The sequence below is a fragment of the Petaurus breviceps genome, unplaced genomic scaffold (genome assembly GCF_028583685.1).
Source record: "Petaurus breviceps papuanus isolate PSGF00001 unplaced genomic scaffold, PetGlider_PUasm1.0 551, whole genome shotgun sequence".
Taxonomy (NCBI): domain Eukaryota; kingdom Metazoa; phylum Chordata; class Mammalia; order Diprotodontia; family Petauridae; genus Petaurus; species Petaurus breviceps.
Genome location: NW_027186372.1, coordinates 26,338,538 through 26,358,868, shown reverse-complemented (window position 1 = coordinate 26,358,868; position 20,331 = coordinate 26,338,538). Strand labels below are relative to the sequence as shown.

The window sequence follows — 20,331 nt, the reverse complement described above, 5'->3', positions numbered from 1 at the left end:
TATGAAAAAAAATGCACAGCCATTTACTTTAAAAAAATTAAAGAACTAATCCTTAAATTCACTTTGATTACTGTCCCCTTCAAAAATAATTTTCCAAAACATACAGTAAAGGGTATTTTTTTTTTCAGTCCATGGTGCCTCGTTTGGTGGATTTTGAAAGGATGTGGTTATGGCTTTTGACATCAGAAAGGAAGCCAAGCGATGCTGACTGAATGTAGATAGAAAGATAACACTGGAAGCACCTAGACTGCCTTTCAATAGTGCTTTGAGAATAACCGCCTCCTCTTCGCAGTCTTTTTCCTAAACTTGCTTCCTTCAGTTGTGCAGAGGGGTTATGTCCAAGGTGCTCGACTTTTTCAGGGCTGGACCATGAATAACTGTATCCTTCTGGAAGAACAACTGATCAAAAAATCCCAACAAAAGAGAAGGACGTCCCCCTCCAACTTCAAAGTGCGCTTCTTTGTTTTAACCAAAGCCAACTTAGCCTATTTCGAAGACCGCCATGGGGTATGTGACTACTAATTCCCTCTCCCCCCACCCCCACCCCCACTAGTGCTTTGAATAGAATGTATCCTGGAGAGGATGAACTAATATTCTGAAGATGTAAAATGCACTTAATTTTTTTTATAAATTATTCTGTCTTCGCCAGAGTCCTTAGGAATGTATCACTTAGTTATTGTCAAATTTAGATGCCCCAAACTTTGCCTGTAGATAGCAGTGGGAGATGTTGATAATGGGTCTGCACAGAGCAAAGTGAAGAACATGAGGCAGCTATTATCTATTCGGGAACATTACAGTTAGCTGGGGATTCATTGTCAATATGATTTCCATCTATCTTTCTAAGTTTCAGCTGTTAGGTTGTTTCCATTTATCAAAAGGAAGAAAATCATGATATATTATTATTATTTTTTTTATTTACTGTAGGGGAGAGCACTGGAGTATCCATATGCCTGGGGTCTAGTTCAAGCTTTGTCATCTCAGTAATTAATTTTCTAAGAGGGCATTTGTGTGGTAAAGTTTCTAGCTTAGAGATGCAATGGTTTTGTGAACTGTCCCTTGGACAGTATTTTTAAAATTTTTTCTAAAGATTTGTCATCTATACTTCACTATCCAGGTTGTCTTCATAATGTGGATAGACACAAGCTTTAGCTTCATTTTTACAGAAGGGTATATAAGTTATCATAGAATGTTAGAGTTGGAAATGACCTTTACACATCATCTTGTCTGAGTCCTTTATTATACAGAGGAGAAAGTAAAAGCCTAGGATGTTAGATGACTTGTGAAAGGTCATGCAGCTAATAGTGACCACTGGCATGCTTAGATTTCCTCCCTCCCAATCCTGATGGCTCCCCATGTAATTCATAGATAACTGTCAAAATAATGAGCTCATTTTATTTAGGATATGAACTGGAGGTTGTTAGCATGAGATCAAGTACTTTGAAGTAATGGGCCCACTCCTCAGTTCTCCCCAATACTAAGACAAAATCTCTAATGTAAAGTAGACAAAAGTCTTGAATGAAACCTAGCACAACAAAGCATCTGTGGCTTAGTGGTTGTTAGTCATCCATAAACATTTTATCTTAAAATTATGTGGCCTATTTTTCCAGGAGGTATACATATGTGTGTGTCTGTTATGTGTATATGTATATATGTGTGTATATATATATATGTTATGTTTATGTGCCTTAAAAAAGAGAAAGAAAATGCAATAATTGAAGACAAATATTGGGATAGGTGCTGTAGAAGATTATAATCAGATTCTCAGTCTAGATGATAAGATCATAGCCATTTTTGGTTGATTTTTATAGTATTTTGATAGCTTTATTTCAGTGTAATTAACTTTCTTTGAAACCCTTTATATTTTATGCATTTAAAAACATTATCCTGAGAAGGAATCTGTAGGCTTCACAGACTGCCCAAAGAGTCCCTGACCAAAAAAAAAAAATAAGAAACAGGTGTCAATAATTTATTCCATTGAGCTAAGATATAGTATAACATGAGTATATTTTTTATTTATTATAAATGGCACCTTTTGTTTAAGTCTTTGTTTCAGATTATGACAGGAATTCTTGGCTCTTAAACATGGTTTGAGTCTTGCTTAGATATGGTTTATATTTTTCGCTCATTACTTCTTGTTTGTTCCATGTAACATTGCCTTATTGAGCAATGAAGCTGGACATTATTGTATTAATCATGCATAAAAAGTGCCTTGAGGTTATAATAGCCCGTCCTAATGGACTTGATTCAGGCTTTACTCCTTAGAATACGTTTCCTAGAGGCAAACTTAATTATGTAGAAGGTTCTTTAATACACGAGGACAGTTTGTCAATCCTGGGAAATAAATGTCCCAGCTAAAGACTCCTTGCTGAATACCAAGAGCATGTTGTCATTACTCGCAACGTTTATTGTTTTCTTATGCTTATAATACATGTGTGTAAACAAAGGTAACTTGTTTTTTCTTTAAAATATACGATAAAATACAGAGAAATTTGTCTGAGATCATAGTAAGATTGTTAGAGTGAGTGAATTACAGTTTATTCTTACCTTCTCAGTTCTTAATACTAAAGCTACTGTCTCCCACACAACCTATTCACTGTAGACCACTTAACATTAATAGCAACATTGTTATTAGGAGCATAGCACCTTCTTTCTCAAGATTTCATCTTCATTAAATGTGATCACCCAAATTCTCTTTGAAGTCGTAGAATCATAGATTTAGGGCTAGAAGTCATCTTGTCCAGTAAATTCATTTTCCAGCTGAGGAAACTGATGCCCAGAAACTCACAGAGGTGTTAAGTGGAAGAGGTAGAATGTGAAGCAATATTCTCTGCTGCCAAATTTAATACACTTACCACGACATCATACTGGGAAATGATCTGAACATGTTAATTTTCAAGTGAAAGAAAATGAAAGCCAAGAAGTTAAATGACTCCTCATGGTCACAGCCATCCCAAATGTCACTAGGAAAGTTCATCTCAGTTCTTTCTATTAATATGGGTTAAATATAGTTATGTGTGTGTGTGTGTATAATTTCCAAAGTTATATAGCCAGTTTCATAGAACCATAAAATTTCTCAGCTGTAAGGGTCCTTAGATTGTTGAATATCAGAGCTGGAAAAAAGCTTCAAAAATAGAACATTGCATGTCAAAACTGGAAAGGTTTTTGAACATAGTGTTTGTGCTCAAACCTTAGAACATGGCATGTCAGAGCTAAGAAGAGGATTAGTGTAAGTGAAGATTCATCTTAGCTGAGCATTCCATACAGAAAACCAATACCTCTTAACCCGCTATGCAGTTTAAAGTTTTAATTAAATTAAAATTATAATTTATTTTGTTGTTGTTCAATCATTTTTCAGCTGTGTTCAACTCTTTGTGACCCCTTCTTGGGGTTCTCATGGCAAAGGTGTTGGGGTGGTTTGTCATTTTCTTCTCCAACTCATTTTAAAAATGAGGAAACTGAGGTAAACAGGGATAAGTGACTTACCCAGAGTCACACAGCTAGTATCTGAGGCTAAATTTGAACTCAGGTATTCCTGACTCCAGGCCTGATTCTGTATCCACTGAGCAATCTAGATACTCCATTAAATTTATAGAGGTCTTTATATCAAATAGGGAATTTTAATGAGGGGTATATCATGAGTTGCACTAGACTGAGACTCAGGAGACCTGGGTTGTCGTCCCAAAATAAAAGCTGTGAAACAAGCATTTTTATTAAACCTAAAGCCTCAAGAAGCATGAGCTAGTAAATAATGGGGATTTACAGTTTTTTATGTAATCCTTTTTTTTCTGTTTTACTATTTATATGGAAATTTCCATTTCATTTGCTGTTTGCTAAGTTGAGGATTAAAACAAATTTTTAATGATAAAAATGTGAGTTAATGATATTGCGATCATTGTCTATGTAGAGATTTCTTCACTGCCTCTTTTTGAGAACTTGTGCATAACAATAGTAATAGTAGTATAACTGTAGTAGTAGTAGCTGTTGTAGTAGTAACAACAACAATAATAACTAACATTTATAGAGTGCTTTCTAGGTACCAGGTACTGTGCTGAGCACTTTATAAATGTTATCTCATTTGATCCTCACACACAACAACCCTGAGAGGTAGATGCTATTATTATCCCCACTTTACAAATGAGGAAATGGACAGACAAAGGTTAAGACCTTGTGCCCAAGTTCACACAGTTTGTAAGAATCTGAGGTCAGATTTTAACTCAGACGTTCCTGACTCTAAGTCTGGTCCTCTATCTAACTTTGCTAAACTTACTGCTAATGCTAAAAGGGTCACTGGTAGTACATTCTATTCAATACATAGCTATTAAATGCTATGTGTTGGGTTTTGAGAGAGGAACATAGTCTGTATAATACTCCTGACCAAATGAGCACCAATGGATGGGTCTCTGGAAGCACTGGCTTAAGTGTTTTCTGGGTTATGTTGAGTAATAAATCTATGCTTCAGAGAGTATTAATTCTACTGGTATGAGCACACCCTCTACTACACAGTTCACAACTCCTCTGTGTTTTAGTGGACCATCTATATACAAGCCTTTCTGTGGCCTTTTAATGATGTGGGCGTCTTCAGACTTACCTAAGACCTTGCTGAGTCAACAGAAGCATAACCAGGCCAGTACATGACCACTTTCCAGTTCAGTAGGACCTGCTGGATGTTTTGTCTCAATGTCATCTCCATACAGGACCCAATAGGGCTCCACAACCTACTGTGTGACCTTGGACAGGTCCCATCCTCTCAACACTCAGGTTCCTCATCTGTAAAATGAAATGATTAGGTAATGATCTCCTAGGTCATATCCTGTGATACTATCATATTTCTGGTTCGATAAAATGGGATGATAATACCTGCTCTAATTACCTACCTCCCTGGATTACATATTTATTAGATGCACACTATGTATGAGGGGCTATACTGAGTCCTGGGGATATAAGGATAAAAATGACAGGGTCCCTGCTCTTAAGTAGCTTGTATTCCCCGGGAAGGGCTTAGGGCAAGGATGCATACACACAGATAAGTAAAAAGTAGGGAATGATGGGGACAGAGAAGAAATTGAGACAGAGGGCTTGAGAAAAATTTTAGGAGAGAGATAATACTTTCAGGTATTAATGCTCTTTTAATACATCCTCGTCACTTCCTCCAAACTCCCCCAGCAATAGAACTTTACTTTCAGGGAGGATTGAGTGAGACTTGACAAAGAAGTTGATACCTGCACTGAGAACTGAGTAAAGATGAGTATTCTTAAAGGGTGAGATAAGGAAAGAAGAGTCCATTCTAAGAATGGAGAATGGTTCACATGAATTCACAGAGATGGGGGTTGGCTTGGCAGGACATGGTAGTACAATATGGCTGGAATATATATGATTACGTGAAGGGGAATAATGGAAAATAAGGTCATATAAGGTAGGTTGGGGCCAGATTGTAGAATACCTTGAATGGTCAGGCTAAGGAGTATATATCTTGTCCTCTGGACAAGAGAGAATAGCTTTAGTTTTTTGAGCAAAGAAGTGACAAGGAAAGACCCACCTATGCCTTAGAAAGATAACCTCATAGGGTCTTCCTGGCTCTTGAAGACAAAGGAATGAAAAGTTCATGGAAACTGCTCATTCACAATCAATCAAACAAACAAGCATTTATTAAGCCTACTATGTGCCAGATACTCTGCTAGGTGTTGAGGATACAAATACAAAGAATAAAATAATCCCTACTATAAATGATTTTATATTCTATTTAAAAGGAAAAAAAAGTACATGTGATAGAAAGTAAAGATATAGCTAAATTTTCTATTTTCCTAAAAGCTTCATGTTTTTTATATTGGGAGGAAATGGAAAGACCATCTAATCCAACCACCTCTTTTATAGATGAGAAAAACGAGGTGGGTAGAAGGCCAATGGCATTCCCAGAGGTCATATAGCTAGGGAGCCAGTCACATGGCCAGAGCTAGAAACACAGTCTCTTGATGATATATTTATTCTTTTTTTTTTTTTTTAAGCAATTGGGGTTAAGTAACTTGCTCAAGGTTACACGGCCAGGTGTTTCTGGGCGGGTGCTAAGTGTCTGAGCCCGGGATTCCATCTCCAGGTCTTCTCGACACTGGAGCCGGTGCTCTTACTTGCTGTGCTACCTGGCCGCCCCTCTTGATGATATCTTTAATTGTTAATCAAAGGTCTAAAGAGTTAGGACTTAATATCCTCTGGAGGATCTTGAACTTGCATTTTGTGCAATGTATATGGTGCATTCTTTTATTCTAGTTGTCATCTTACTAGATAGCTATGACAGTGAATGAAAGAAGAAAAAGAGAACCTTCCCTAATGGAGCTTATGAAAAGCTTCCTCATTTCAACAAGTGTCCATTCTCCATCAGGAGCTATTCTCTGCTCCTGGTTTGCATTTAAAGAAGAAAAGCAGTAGTTGATCTGAGAGGTAGTGATCTAGCTGCTAAGATTACCTTTCATCTACTCTGTTGTTATCTTAAATTTTCTGATTTGCTCATGCTGTTTTTCACGTTAGAATATAAGCTCATTGAAGGTAGGTACTATTTTTGCTTCTTTTTTTTTTTTGATCCCCAGTATTTAGAAAAATGCCTAGCAGTTAGTAAGTGCTTAATAAATGCTTGTTGATTGAGTGAGGTGTACATTTCAGCCAGAGACCATACTCTGATTTGTTTTGCTTGGCTATACTTATTTGTTTTGAGAGAAAGTTCTATTCCTGGGGGAGTTTGGAGGTTTGGAGGAAGTGACAGGGATATATAAAAAGAACATCACTAAATTACTTACACAAGCGGGTGTTTCATTTTTCGACTTTATATCCCTAGTACTCAGAGCAGTGCCTGGCACGTAGTACGCACTTAATAAATGTTTGTTGGTTGATCGATTAAAAAACATTTAACAAGAAAAAGGGGAAATTAATTGACATTGGTCTGAATGTAAATGAAAATCCAGGGATCTGACACTTTGTTTCTGCTTGATTTTAAGAGTAGGATACTCTTAACAACTCCAATTCTCTTTGTAGTAACTGATCTCATTTAAGTAACCATTAATCCACATTTTTCTGCCTCATAAGAGACTTTCATTTTCATTTTTGTTCCATTCAAAAACCTAGCATTAAATCATCTGTAACAGGATAAGAATGATCTCAAATAAGGCCTTCCAGGTGTTCACTTGAAATATGAGCTCACCAACCACACAAGTTTATTGCCAGTCTGTGTTGTGGACTAGCTATGAAATTAGAGAAAGCCAGAACTGTCGAACATCAAAAAGAATTGTGAATTTAAATTGTGGTGCCAGAAAGCACTTCAGAGATCATTTAGCTTAACCCTCTCTTTTCAGATAAAGAAACTGAGACCCAGAAAGGTGAGTGACTCAGTCAAGGTCATTTGCCAAGTGAGTTGGTAGAACTGGGACTAAAATACATTGAACACTTAGTTCAATGCCCTTTCCCCCATCATTCACCCTCTATTGGAGAGATAATATGTTATTTTTGGTTATGGCATTTTATTCAACTAAGCATAGGACCATAGACCTAGAGTTAGAAGGAACTATGCCAAATCCAACCTTATCCTTTTAGAAATGAAGAGACTGAGGGTCAAGGATAAATGATTTGCCCAAAGCCACATCAGTAATAATTTTTGTTAATATTTTGTCAGTTTTTCTCAGGTATGTAATTCGTTCCTAAAGGAAATAGTTAACATTTCTATGATCCTTTATAGTTTACAAGTTCTTTTTTTTTTCCTACCACAGCTTCAGGAGGTATGTAATATAATTATTATAATTCCCATTCTTCAAATGTAGAAAACAGGCTCACAACAGCAAAGTGACTTGTCCAAGGTCAGATAAAGTGTTTAATGTAAGAGCTGGGATTTGAACCCACAACTCATTCTAAATTGAACAGTTTCTACTTCACCTTGATGTTTCTCAGCTAATCTATAAAACAAAGAATGGAAAAATTCAGATTTGCTCAGTTCTTTGTCTAATCCCTGAATTTAAATTAGATCACCTGGTTGTGATCTGATGAAGGAGATTTAACCTCATTCAATCCATTTGAGTGATATTTTTCAGACTTTGACCAATTTTCTGGAAAGGGATTAACAGATCGTAGCGTTTGAATTAGCCCTTTTACTTACATGAGGGGCCAGTTTCTAGCTGTTCCATGTAAGTTTCCACCATATGATTCTTTTTTGGTTTTTTTTTTTTTTTGGAGGGGGAAGCCAAGGCAATTGGGGCTAAGTGACTTGCCAAGGTCACACAGCTAGTAAGTGTTAAATGTCTGAGGCTGGATTTGAACTCAGGTCCTCCTGATTCCAAGGCCAGTACTCTATGCACTGAGCCACCTAGCCGCCCCCATATGATTCTTATAGTAGCAAAGAAAAGTTCACGAGGGAAATGTCTGGCTCATGGTTCCTATTTTTTCCCATGTCTCTAAAGTAGGATGGCCAAGCTTTCCAAGTTGCCACACTATTTGGTTGTTCAGATTTTTTTGTACTTACTGATCCCCCCTTCAAAAAAGTGTTACATGTTATTAATTTTTTTCTTTTTTTTTTCTTTTTCCTCCGATCTTTCAGTGTAGAGGCTGCCAGATCCTGTGTGATCCTCATTGTGGTTCCTCGATATTTGAATTGTTTCTTTCTGGCTGCTTGTAGTATTTTCTCCTTTACCAGGTAGTTCTGAAGTTTGGCCACAACATTTTGCAGACTTTTCAATTTGGGATCTCTTTCAGGAGGTGACCAGTGGATTCTTTTGATTTCTATTTTACCCTCTGGTTCTAGTATCTCAGGGCAGTTTTCCTTGATGAGCTCTTGGAAGATGTTGTCCAGGCTCATTTTTTCATCATGATTTTCCAGTAGGCCTATGATTCTCAGATTATCTCTCCTGGATCTATTTTCCAGGTCAGTTATTTTTCCATTGAGATATTTTACTTTTTTCTAATTTTTCATTCTTGATGTTTTGTTTGACTGATTCTTGGTTCCTCATAGAGTTATTCACTTTAATTTGGTTGATTCTAGTTTTTAACGAATTATTTTCCTCGGTAAGTTTTTGGAGCTCCTTTTCCATATCACACATTTTTCTTTTTAAGCAGCTGTTTTCTTCATTGTAACATTTTTCTAATTTTGATCTTAAAAGAATTATTCATTTTATCTTCTATTTCTCTAATTTGGTTTTCAAAGTTCCTTTTGAGATCATCTAAGAATGCTTTCTGTGCTTGAGACCAGCTCCCTGTTGAGGCTTCAACTATGGATGTGGAGTCAACATTGTCTCCCTCTGAATTTGGTTCCTCCTACTCATGATAGTAGGACTCCAGAGTCTTTGTCTTTGCAGTCTGCTTTTTACCCATTTTGAGGCAGGGTCCTAGCCACGCCCTTCCTCTAGGGTCCCCAAGCCTTTACTGTTTAAAGTACTGCTTTGGGGCAATAATTACTATGTTTTCAGGGTCAGAGCGGGGGTAGGGGAGGATTGGGGGGGGGGGTTGGAGCAGCCAGGGTTCACTCTGCCATCCTGGTCCCTGGAAGTCCAGATAGGGCTTTTTTCAATTTCTAGGCTGTGGATTGGTAGTCTCGAGAGTAGCTGTTTTCCCTGCCAGGCGCCCTGCATTTGACTCTTACCTGCTCTGTATAGTCCCAGCCCTGCGGTGATAGGCCTGGTAGTGGTCCTTGTGGTTGGTGGGTCAACTTGCCACCACGTTGATCAAGTCTTGTCTGGGCCTCGGCACGCCCAGGGGTCTGGGCCTCTGCACCACCCGGGGTCAGCATCCGTGCCCTGCTGCCCGGAGTCAGTGTCCAGGCCTCTGCTATGGTATTAATTTTTAAAAAAGAACTGAAATGTTTCGAGAATTTCATACCATGGTACAAAATTCTCAATGTATTTCAAAACAGAATGGTAATCACTGCTCTTAAGAAAGGATAAAAGTGAGAAGGGAGAGAAGGACTAGTCAATCAAATATCAGATACTATTAAGCATCTGCTATGTACAAAGCATTGTGCTAGGCCAAGGGTGGGGAACCTGTGGTCTAGAGGCCTTGTGTGTCCTTTTGGTCCTTGGATGTGGCCTTTTGACTGAGTCTGTTTTACAGATCAAATTCTTTTATTAAGGGGATTTGTTCTGTGAAGTTTGGATTCTGTCAAAGGGCCATGCTTGAGGACCTAGAAGGCCACATGTGGCCTCAAGGCTTCAGGTTCCCCACCCCTGTGCTAGTTTATCTGGGGGAATGCAAATGAGACTTGGGGGGGGGAAGAATAATGACTTGAAATTACAAATTTTTAAAGACAAAGCATTTCCCTCAAAACAGCTATATGAAATATGTGGTATGTATATTTTCTTCCCATTTTACAGATGAGGAAACTGAGGTCCAGAATACTAAAATGAATTAACTGTGCTCACATAACAGAGATAGAATTCAAGTCCAGGTTACATAACTCCAACCCAAGACTCTTCACATTATATGAAAAATATGTATCCATATGAAAAGTTAAATGATAATATATGGAAAGTATATGGTAAGTGCCACGTATGTGGTGCAGACAGTCAATGCTGCCCAGGGGTAGAGCCCATTATAGGCTGCAATGGTCAAAGAAACCAAGGACAGAACCTGAACTGGGTTTTTAAAGAACAGGATTCAGATAAGCATAGAGAGGATTTCACTTCCAAAATCAAACTTACAAAGACTCAGAGGAAAAGAGGAAGGCAAGGAGGGAAGTGTGGGCCTTTAGTTAGGCCCACATTCTCCATCCCACACTTTTGAGACTTGTTCTTTTGCCAGCTTCTCATTCTATTTTGATGGGAAAGCATTTATAGCAGCTTTCAGGGGCATAAGATTACTCAATTAACCAATCAACAAGTATTTATTCAGCACCTGCTGTGTGACAGGCACTGTGCTAAGACTCAGGGATACAAAGAACAAAGTAATCCCTACCCACAAGGAACTTGCCTCTTACTGAGGAGACAAGTACCTAAATTAAGACTTATGGAATAAATATAAAGATAATAAATTCAGCTAAATAAAAAGTGGTTAAATAAAAGGTCGTTAAAGAGGGAGGGAATTAGTGGTTGGGGGGATCAGGAGAGACTTTGTGTGGGAGGTAGTACTTAGTGAAAGATCCTGTGAGGTCCAAGTAAGGACAAAGAGCATTCAGCATGGCAGCCAGTCATCACAAGAGCATGGAGATGGGAGATGATGGAGTGGTGAATATGAGGAACAGAGAGGAGGCTGCAGAAGGCAAAGGACCTCAGAAGACATGTAGGTCAATTTTACCAAAACTGCAGTCTAGAAAGTAACATGTTTGAGATCACATACTTAGTAAGCACCAGGTCAAAGATCTGAATGCTAGATTGTGAGTTCCAACTCTAGGGGAGTTTTTTCCCCCATTATACCTCACACAGAGCTTGGATAGTCAACAGTAAGGATTGTCACTTTTGTATATGAGTCAGTGTTAAATTAGAAAATAGGGCTTGGGATCAGATTTGGACCTAAAAGGAACTTTAGAGACCATCTATAGTACAACTACTTTGTAGACTGATGGAAAATTGCATCTGACTTTGGTTTTGAAGGAAGACTTTAACACTAATGAATAGAAATAAGTGGGAAGTTAATTCCAGGCATGGGGAACATTGTGAGCAAATGTATGGAGCCCAAAGGAGGCAGGACAAGAATTAGGGATGGAGAGTATTCCAGTTTGACAGAACATAGAGTTGATGTTGTCATCCTTGTCGATCAGTCATTTCAGTCACGTCCAACTCTTCATGACCTCATTTCAGGTTTTTTTTTGGCAAAGAGACTAGAGTGGTTTGTCATTTTCTTCAACTCATTTTATAGATGAGGAACTGAGGCAAATAGGGCAGGATCAGGAATTCATACTTTATTCAATAGGCAATGGGGAGCCACTTAAAGGTATTTGAGTAGAGAAGTAACATGATCATAGCAGTGTATTGCCTGGTCAGTGGTGAAGAAGAAAAACCATATTGTGGAAAGACTAGAGGCAAAAGAAAATGGAGACAGGTACATCTATAGATAATTCCAGCTACTCATATTTCCATAGGGATATTGCAGGAAAAAGAGATTTATTTGGTCCAAATTTTCACTTTGGACATTTGCATTATTCATATAATAAATAAATATAAATATTTAGTTAATTGCTTAATGATCTACTTCACTCAACTATGCCTGCTATAGAAAGAGTCTCCATGGCCCCAAGCAATCTCATTCTGAAGGCCAATAAACACGAATTAACAATAGATTCTAGTGAAAATTCTACCCTTCTGATCAGCAAGTAACACTTTTTTGAGGGGAATGTGCCTACATCACTTCAATTTCTGCACTCAAATTAGGTCTGAGGGGAGAGAATGACGTACATAAAAGCACAAGACTCAGGAGCTTTTGAAAACTAGAAAACACAAAGGCCCATTTTCTCATGCTGTGAGATCAATATAAAATGAAATACACTCATGTCAAGCCCACTGAAATAAACCCACAGAAATCAAACAGTTTCCTACCTATCCCTTCTGGAACCTGCTCATAATCAATTACACTATTCATCCATGCAGTTATTTTCACTCAAGCCCAAGGTTCGTGTTTGACTTCAAGATACTCTAGGGCCACTGAAAAGGTGAGAGCAGAAACTCTTAAGTAGTTTCCCATGCATATAAAATTCCCCTTTAGATCAAATTTCCCTCCAGTTCCTTGAAATCCAGTAAAAGTAAGCTGTACTCTATAGGTTAATAATCTGGCCCAGGGGCTTTGAGTTACCATATAATTTCCATGGAGCCAGAATAATTTATTTAGAGGCTCCCTGATGTGTTTAATTGCTTAACATTCTTATTTTCTCTGTCACCCTCTTTCTTTTTTTTTTTTTAAGCAATTGGGGTTAAGTAACTTGCTCAAGGTTACACAACCAGTTATTTCTGGGTGTGGTGCTAAGTATTAGCCCGGATTCGATCCCAGGTCATCCTGACACTGGGGCCAGTGATGTTACTCGCTGAGCCACCTGGCCACCCCCTTTTTTTGTCACCCTTTTTCTAAGTAAACTTTAAATATGTCCCTATTCCATTTCAATAAGAAAGCATTTAAAGTGACATCCATGAGACATATCAAGTTTGAGCATTGATTAGGCAGTGAAGATGGTTGGCAGCATTAAGCTAAACTATATGTTCACTCTAAAGAACAATGGACCACAAAATAGCCCATTTTGATCTTCAAGTTATTATGTTTTTAGGGAAGATTATGTTTCTAATGAGAAGCTCTAAGTATTGAAGAACACTATTACAGTGCTGGCGTTCAGAAGGGCTCTTCATCAAATTTAATCCTCGAAGAGACGTTTGAGTTCCCCTTAATAAGTCAATATTGTTACCATGTTATTCCCCTGCTCAAAAACCATTAGTGGTTCCCCATTGCCCAAGGATAAAATACAAATTTCTAGCCTGGCATTTAGGGCCCCCTACAATCTGGTCTTAACTTACATTTCTGGTCTAATTTATGGCTACTTTCCTTCCTGAAGTCTATAGCAGTCAAACTGGACTATGAGCTGGTCACTAAAACTGATGCACCATTTTTCCCCAGATACTAGGCCATCCAACCCGCCATACCTCAGATGCCCTCTTTCTATATCTCTTCCTCCTAATATCCTGAACTTCCTTCAAGGTTCAATTAGTGTCAACATATAAAGCCTTCCCTGATTCTCCATCTAACAGTGGTCTTTTTTTTTTCAAATTTTCCTAAATTATTTTGATTTCTTTTTTACAACTGCTACTCCAACTTTGTATTATATTAATCTATACACATGCATTTACACATGCACACATGTGCACACACACATATACAAACACCCTTAGGGGAAACAGATGCTTTTGTGGTATGATTTAAAGAATAAGTTACAAAACCAAAAACTCTACTCCAAAATATCTCCCCCACTCATGGTCTTAGGGTGCCCCAAATTCCCCCATTATTGAAAAAGCAAATATTACCTGGCAGAGAGAACATAAGCCATTATTAACTAGCACTATCAAATTAGCAAGTAGCTACCTAGCAGGATCCTTAGGGAATTCAACACACAACAAACAGAGGGAGGGTCCAAAAAATGACTAAGCTAAGAGTGCTGACTGGAGAGGAGAAAGGGAGGGAACTGGGCCCCTGGTGGGATGGGCAGATTTTTGTGCCAACAGGAAAAATGGGCCAGCCAGGAATATGAAGAATCAACAAAAATACACTTGGGCTTTTCTCACAAAACTGCCTCAAACTGGCCCTATGCTAGAGAACCCAATCCCCAGACAGCTTTATAGTGAGGTTTTAACTATAACATTTCATACTGCAAGCTCTTACAATAGCTCAGCCAAGGCTCATAAGGGCTGTTTTGTTTCCATAACAGTTCAGAGAGTGAACTACTGTTACCTCCATTTTATAGGAGAAAGCTTGATATGAGGAAAAGCAGGGAGCTGAGAAGCCTTCATTCAATTCTGTTTATTCCACTAAATAATAATATAATACATTCACAAAGGTCTTTGGGTCTTACCAAGTGCTTTTCATGTGTAGTAGAGAGAATGAAGTTTTTTTTGTTGGTCAAAATACAGCAGCAATGCCTGATTGTTATAATTTGGTCAGTATAAAAGTCTGTCTTCCTATACATACATACATTGCCTCTTTGCATTTTTACAATTACCCTATAAGATAGAGGAGTGTTTTGTGTTTTTATTTTGTTCCATTTTGTTTGGATCTGGACCTCTGATTTCATTTATATAGGGAAACTCCCATTGAGAAAATTCCCTCCACCAATGCATATTAACACCTAATCTGCTATCTACAGTCTTAGATAGTTGTCTATGGCACTGTCAAGTTGAGGGACTACTTACTCAGGGTCACAAGTCCTGTATATGTCAGGTAGATATTAATATGCCCATATTTTAGATGAAGAGCCAGAGGCAAAGAGAATTGAAATGATTTTCTCAAGGTCTTCCAGGTCATAAATGGCAGAGTTGGGAATCTAAACCCAGGTCTTCATTCTCACGTTTCAGGCTGCTCCATTCTTCTACAAAATGGATAGGTCAGAATTAATGATTTCAAAGGTCCTTTCCATAATAAAGTAGAAGGAGAACCTAGGATGTGAGCTTGCACGAACTAAAACAAAAGACTAGTCATGCCTCAGTCCTACAATTATTCCTTCCAGTGGATTATAATAGTTGGTTTGCTACAGTGAATGAACTTTTTCTAAATCAGAAAGCTCTGTGACTCTCAGCTTGGAAATAATCTCCTCTGTTCAGCATTTAAAGCCCTTTGCAATTTAGTTCCAACCTATCCATCAAGGCTCATTATACATTACTCCCCTCCATTCATTCTCCATTTCAGCCCAACTGACCTTCTTGCGCTTCTCAAACCATGACATAATGTCACCAGTCTCCATAGCGTCACCAAGACTGTCTACCATGCCTAGAATTCACCCTCTCCTTACCCCTGCCTCTTAGGATCCCTAACCTCCTCCAAAGATTAGCTCAAATCTGACATCTCACTTTCCCCAGTCCTCTCAGTCACTAGTGTCCATTGAAATTTCTTGTGTCCTTTGTGTTTACTTATGTGTGCATATATCCTTTTGCCCCAGTAGAATGCAACCTTGAAGGCAGACACTGTTTTTATCTTTAAATCCTCAGTGCCTAGCACGTCCATCACTGTGCTTGGCACATATTGTAGTAGGTGCTTAGCAAATATTTGCCTATTGATTGGTTGATTGGAAAACGGTACATTTGAATGATATGGTGACAAATCTGCATCATTGCGCTTGTCAATTCTTCTTTAATATTATAAAATCCCCATCACAAAGCAGGGTTTGCCTAATAAATCTTTGTGATCACTAGGAAAACAGAAAATGGACCACTATAGAACTGTGCCTGACTGTCCTTGATGAAAGTGGATTTCCTTTTGTCTTTGGGAGGGTAAAAAGTCTATAGCACATAAACAAGCTTTACATCATCATATGGAAATTAGGAGGCTTATGACCAACCATAACCCTCAGATTGTAAAATTCCAAAATTGGAAGGTTTCTAGTCCAATTTTGTTGTTGTCTAGTTGTTAACTCTCAGTGAACCCATTTGGGGTTTTCTTGGCAACTAGTGGAATGATTTGCCATTTCCTTCTCTAGCTCATTTTACAGATGAGGTAACTGAGGCCAAGAGGGTTATGCAATCTCTTCAGTCACACAGCTAGGAAGTATCTGAGATCCATATTCGAACTCAGGAAGATGTCTTCCTGACTCCAGGCTTAGTACCCTATCCACTGTGCTACCTAGTTGCCTCTCCCTCTGGTCCAAACTACATCCTAAAAACTCTCTACAATAACCTCAAGAAATAAATGCCTAACTTTCACCAGAAGACCTCCAGAGATGAATAGTTCACTATAGCTCATTCTATTCCATAGTAGTATTTCCCAGAATCAATAGAATGTAAGATCCTTGAGAGCATGACTAAAATTATAGGCATATATCTAATGTATGCTGGGCACGCCCAGGCATATTACAATGTGTGAACATCCCCTTATAACCACAGTGGGGCTAACTGGGATCCAGACCTCACAAGGGTTGAGGGGAGGCTTTCCTACTCTCCCTGTTGCTACAGCTCCTGCCTTCCTCTGCTACTTCTGCTTCTCTCTTCCATTTCCCACTAACCTCCCTTCACTGATTCCAACAGGTTGTGGTGAAGGAGGAAGAAGCAGGAATGTCTATTGACCTGTTTGTACCAGTCAAAGGCCCTTCTAGGTCCTTCTGGGCTCTAATATTTCCTTGCCTGCTCTGGTAGTGCTTCCGCTTGGCAGAGTCCAGTTCCTATGGGGGAGGAAGGTAGGTGAGCTGGCTACTCACCCCAGAAGGTTAAGATCCTACTCTCATCATTCCAATTGGCTTTAGCTGAGGCAAGGACAATCAGCTAGACCATATTTTCCCTTTTGACTCCTTTGGTCATTTTGTTTCCCAAGGCTCTAGTTAGTAATGTTAAGGGAGATAAAATTTTAAAAGTTAAATTTTTAAAAGGGTGTACCTTGGGTCACCAATCTTTTAATTCCATCATGTCCTTTACGGCAAAGTGTGGAAGTAGGGGAATAGAGTATCATTGCAAAGATACTTCTCCTTTTTTTAAATCCAAGAAGATAAAGTTGAAAAGGTTGCCCTATACTGAAGGAGAAGAATCTGACTAAAGGGAATCATTTGCAGTGTTTATTTTAAATAAAAGTTAGTTTAGTTTTAGATTCTTTTGAGTGATGATTTTTGCTTTGTGATTGCATAGTCAATAAATGTTTGCTTTAAAAATATAAATGAAATTCCCTGAGTGAATATCCTCATGAAATGTGCTAACATCCATTAATGCCTAGAATGCACTCCCTCCTCACCTCTGACTCTTAAGAATCCCTAGTTTCCTTCAGAGTCCAGTTTCAAATACCCTATTCTTACATAGACTTTTCCTGACTTCTCTATCTATTGGCATCTCTCTCCTTCCCCATCACTTTGTATTTACATAGTATATAAAGTTTATATTTGCTTATATGTATATTTGTGAGGGCAGGGGCTGTTTTTTCTGCCTTTTGTATCTCAAATGCATAGCATTTAGTAGGCACTTATTACTTTTTTTTTTAAATGAATGAATGAAGAGGGGCTATAATCTGCTTTCTCTGAGGTCCATCTTACACTCGGTTGTCCCTTTTTCTTAATTTAATTTATTTAGATTCAGAAATATTTACTAAGTCCATAGAGTGAGAAAAAGTAATGCTAGTACCTGAGATACAAGGATTAAAAAATCTCTCTTTCATAGAACTTCCTTTTCATTAGTAATATTCTTTGCTAATATTCAGACCAATCAATCAACAATTATTTATCAGGTTCCTAAGTATGGGTATAAGGAATGGATTCTTGCATAGAACTGAATTTGAGGCTAATGCTGAAACTTCACCTCCAACTAATGACAGAAACCACAATGTGTTGAAAGATAGCCACACAAAAGCATTTTAAACTTGCCTTTCAAATTACTTAGCACTGAAATAATTAGTAGTTTGAGAGAGCATTTGCAGACAGGAGTAGAAGCAAAGAGATATCCATGCCAGATAATCTAGGTGGAACCTCCACTGTGGCTCCAAGTATCTGGGTAAAAATCTCAACTCTGTTTCGTTCTGATGAACTATCTATCATGTTAGATTCATGATTAGTATTTTATATACCTAACAGGTTCCCTTTAGAGAATCTCCCAACACATAGGGAACTCTACACATATAAGATACAGGCAAAGCTGGCTAATATTCCCAGAAACTCATTTGTAAATGGGTCATCTATGGTCGCCACAGTAGCTAGCCAGATCCTTTACATGTTTGATAGGAAATTGACATATGGTGACAGTTCTGCTGCCGTCTTGTGCTGTCAAATTCACAATGTGATGGGCCTATGACAAATATTGTCCTTTCTTTTGGTGGTAATCAGTTGATAAAATGGTTCATTGTAAGATGATCTGGATGGTCCTATCCATACCATAATCAGTCTTCTGGCACCTCATGCCACCAGAGAAGAAGGAAAAATATGTGACTGTGATGTCTATGTAGGGAAGGTCTTATGGAAAAGAAGAAAGAACAAAGTCATGGGTTGATTAGAGTTGGCTATTTTCTAATTGTTTACTCAAACCTTCAATTCTGCTAAATACATATCTCACTAGTTTAGCATGTAGGGTTTAGGTGAGAACCTTCAGGAAAAACCCAGCCATGGCTGAATGAGAGCTGCACTTGTGTTTCTATTAATAGTACTTCTTACTTTGAGTCAGTACTGACATCGTATCCTAGGAGAGAAGGGTAATGCTCAGGGGGTAAATAAGGTTTTCCACGTAAAGTGTATAAAATCAAGACCTCAGGAAGTGAGTGAACTCATGATTCATCCTGGGTATTTTTTATATGGGCAATGTTAGAACCTTCAGGGAGATCCCTGGATTATTTTTTTAGTAACAGAATCTGAATGGGATCTTTGACATTTTCTAATTCAACCACCTGATTTTACATAGAAGAAAACTAAAGACCAGAGAAGGCAGAGACTTTCCCAAGGTCACTTGGCTAGTTAGCGGCAGATACAGAAGCAGGACACAGATTTCCTGACTGCTAATCCAACAGTCTGTCTATTATAAAAAGTGATCTTTTTTTCTTTTTTTTAAACAAACCACCAGCAGCAAAAACAAGTTCCTTTAAATCATGTATGGTGCTGGCCTTACATATGGGTAGAATAGACAACTGCCTTCATGGTATTACCCCAGCTGCTGAGGAAAGGCCCAGAACTAGGGGCTGGGGAAGTTGAGAGAAGAGCATGGTTACAATGGAAAGAGCAGGAGACTTGGGATCAGAAGATCTGGGTTTTAGTGCAGATAGACTCCACAATTTACTAGCTCTGTGACTTTGGGCAAATTACTTAACCTTTCTGATCTCAGTTTCTTCATCTATTCTGTGAGGATAATGATATTTTCCTTCTTCCCCTCCTCTGAGCTTGTTGTGGGGATCAAATGAGATGATGTATATAAAGTACTTCATAAAGCATGTATACTTAAAAGTCATTCACACACAGATACCGTATGCATGTATGTATATGTATGCATATGTGTATGTGTGTGTGTGAATGTGAGCCGACATTATTATCCCCGGGAAAATGGCAATGCAATTGTAAAATTACCTGAAGTGACAGACCAATAGCAAGACTAAGGCAGTGAGTCTAGAGTAACAAGTCAGGACTGTGGGATTTGAATCCAGCCTGTGTACCGTAAGGAAGAGTCTGATTTCACTGGTGAGGGGAACCCTTGGTATGGAAACTCCCTCCACCAATGCATATTGACAACTCATCTGTACCTCATAGTCTTTTTTTTTTTTTTAAAGCAATTGGGGTTAAGTAACTTGCTCAAGGTTACACGGCCAGTTATTTCTGGGTGTGGTGCTGAGTATCTGAGCCCGGATTTGATCCGGGTCATCCTGACACTGGAGCCGGTGCTCTTACTCGCTGAGCCACCTGACCGCCCCAACCTCATAGTCTTTTAATCTGTTTTTAAATTTAATTTTTTAAAACTAACAAAAATCTATTTTCTCCTCCTACTCTTGAAAAAAGGAAAAAAGAAAATTCTTGTAACAAACATACATAGCCAAGCAAAACAAATCCCCACATTGGCTGTATTAGCAAAAATGTATGTCTCATTCTGCACCTTGATTCCATCACATTTCTGTCAGGAGGTGGGTACCATGCTCTATCCATCCTTAATCGTCTTAGAGAACTTCATGGGGCATGATGTCTAAGTATCATGTGTCACAGCTTCTGTATGTTGAAGGCATAATTTAAACCTAGGACTTCCTGTT

The 20,331-nt window shown here is 38.4% G+C and overlaps 1 protein-coding gene across 1 annotated transcript in view; it reads left to right on the top strand.

Moving 5' to 3' along the window:
• Positions 1-250: 250 nt before the first annotated feature.
• The window catches only part of ITK (IL2 inducible T cell kinase), an 85,012-nt gene continuing 64,931 nt past the window's right edge, over positions 251-20,331 (top strand). Inside the window, exon 1 of the mRNA XM_069102286.1 lies at positions 251-507. Coding sequence (XP_068958387.1) covers positions 370-507 — 138 coding nt within the window. The 5' untranslated portion in view covers positions 251-369. The remainder of the gene's footprint in view (positions 508-20,331) is intronic.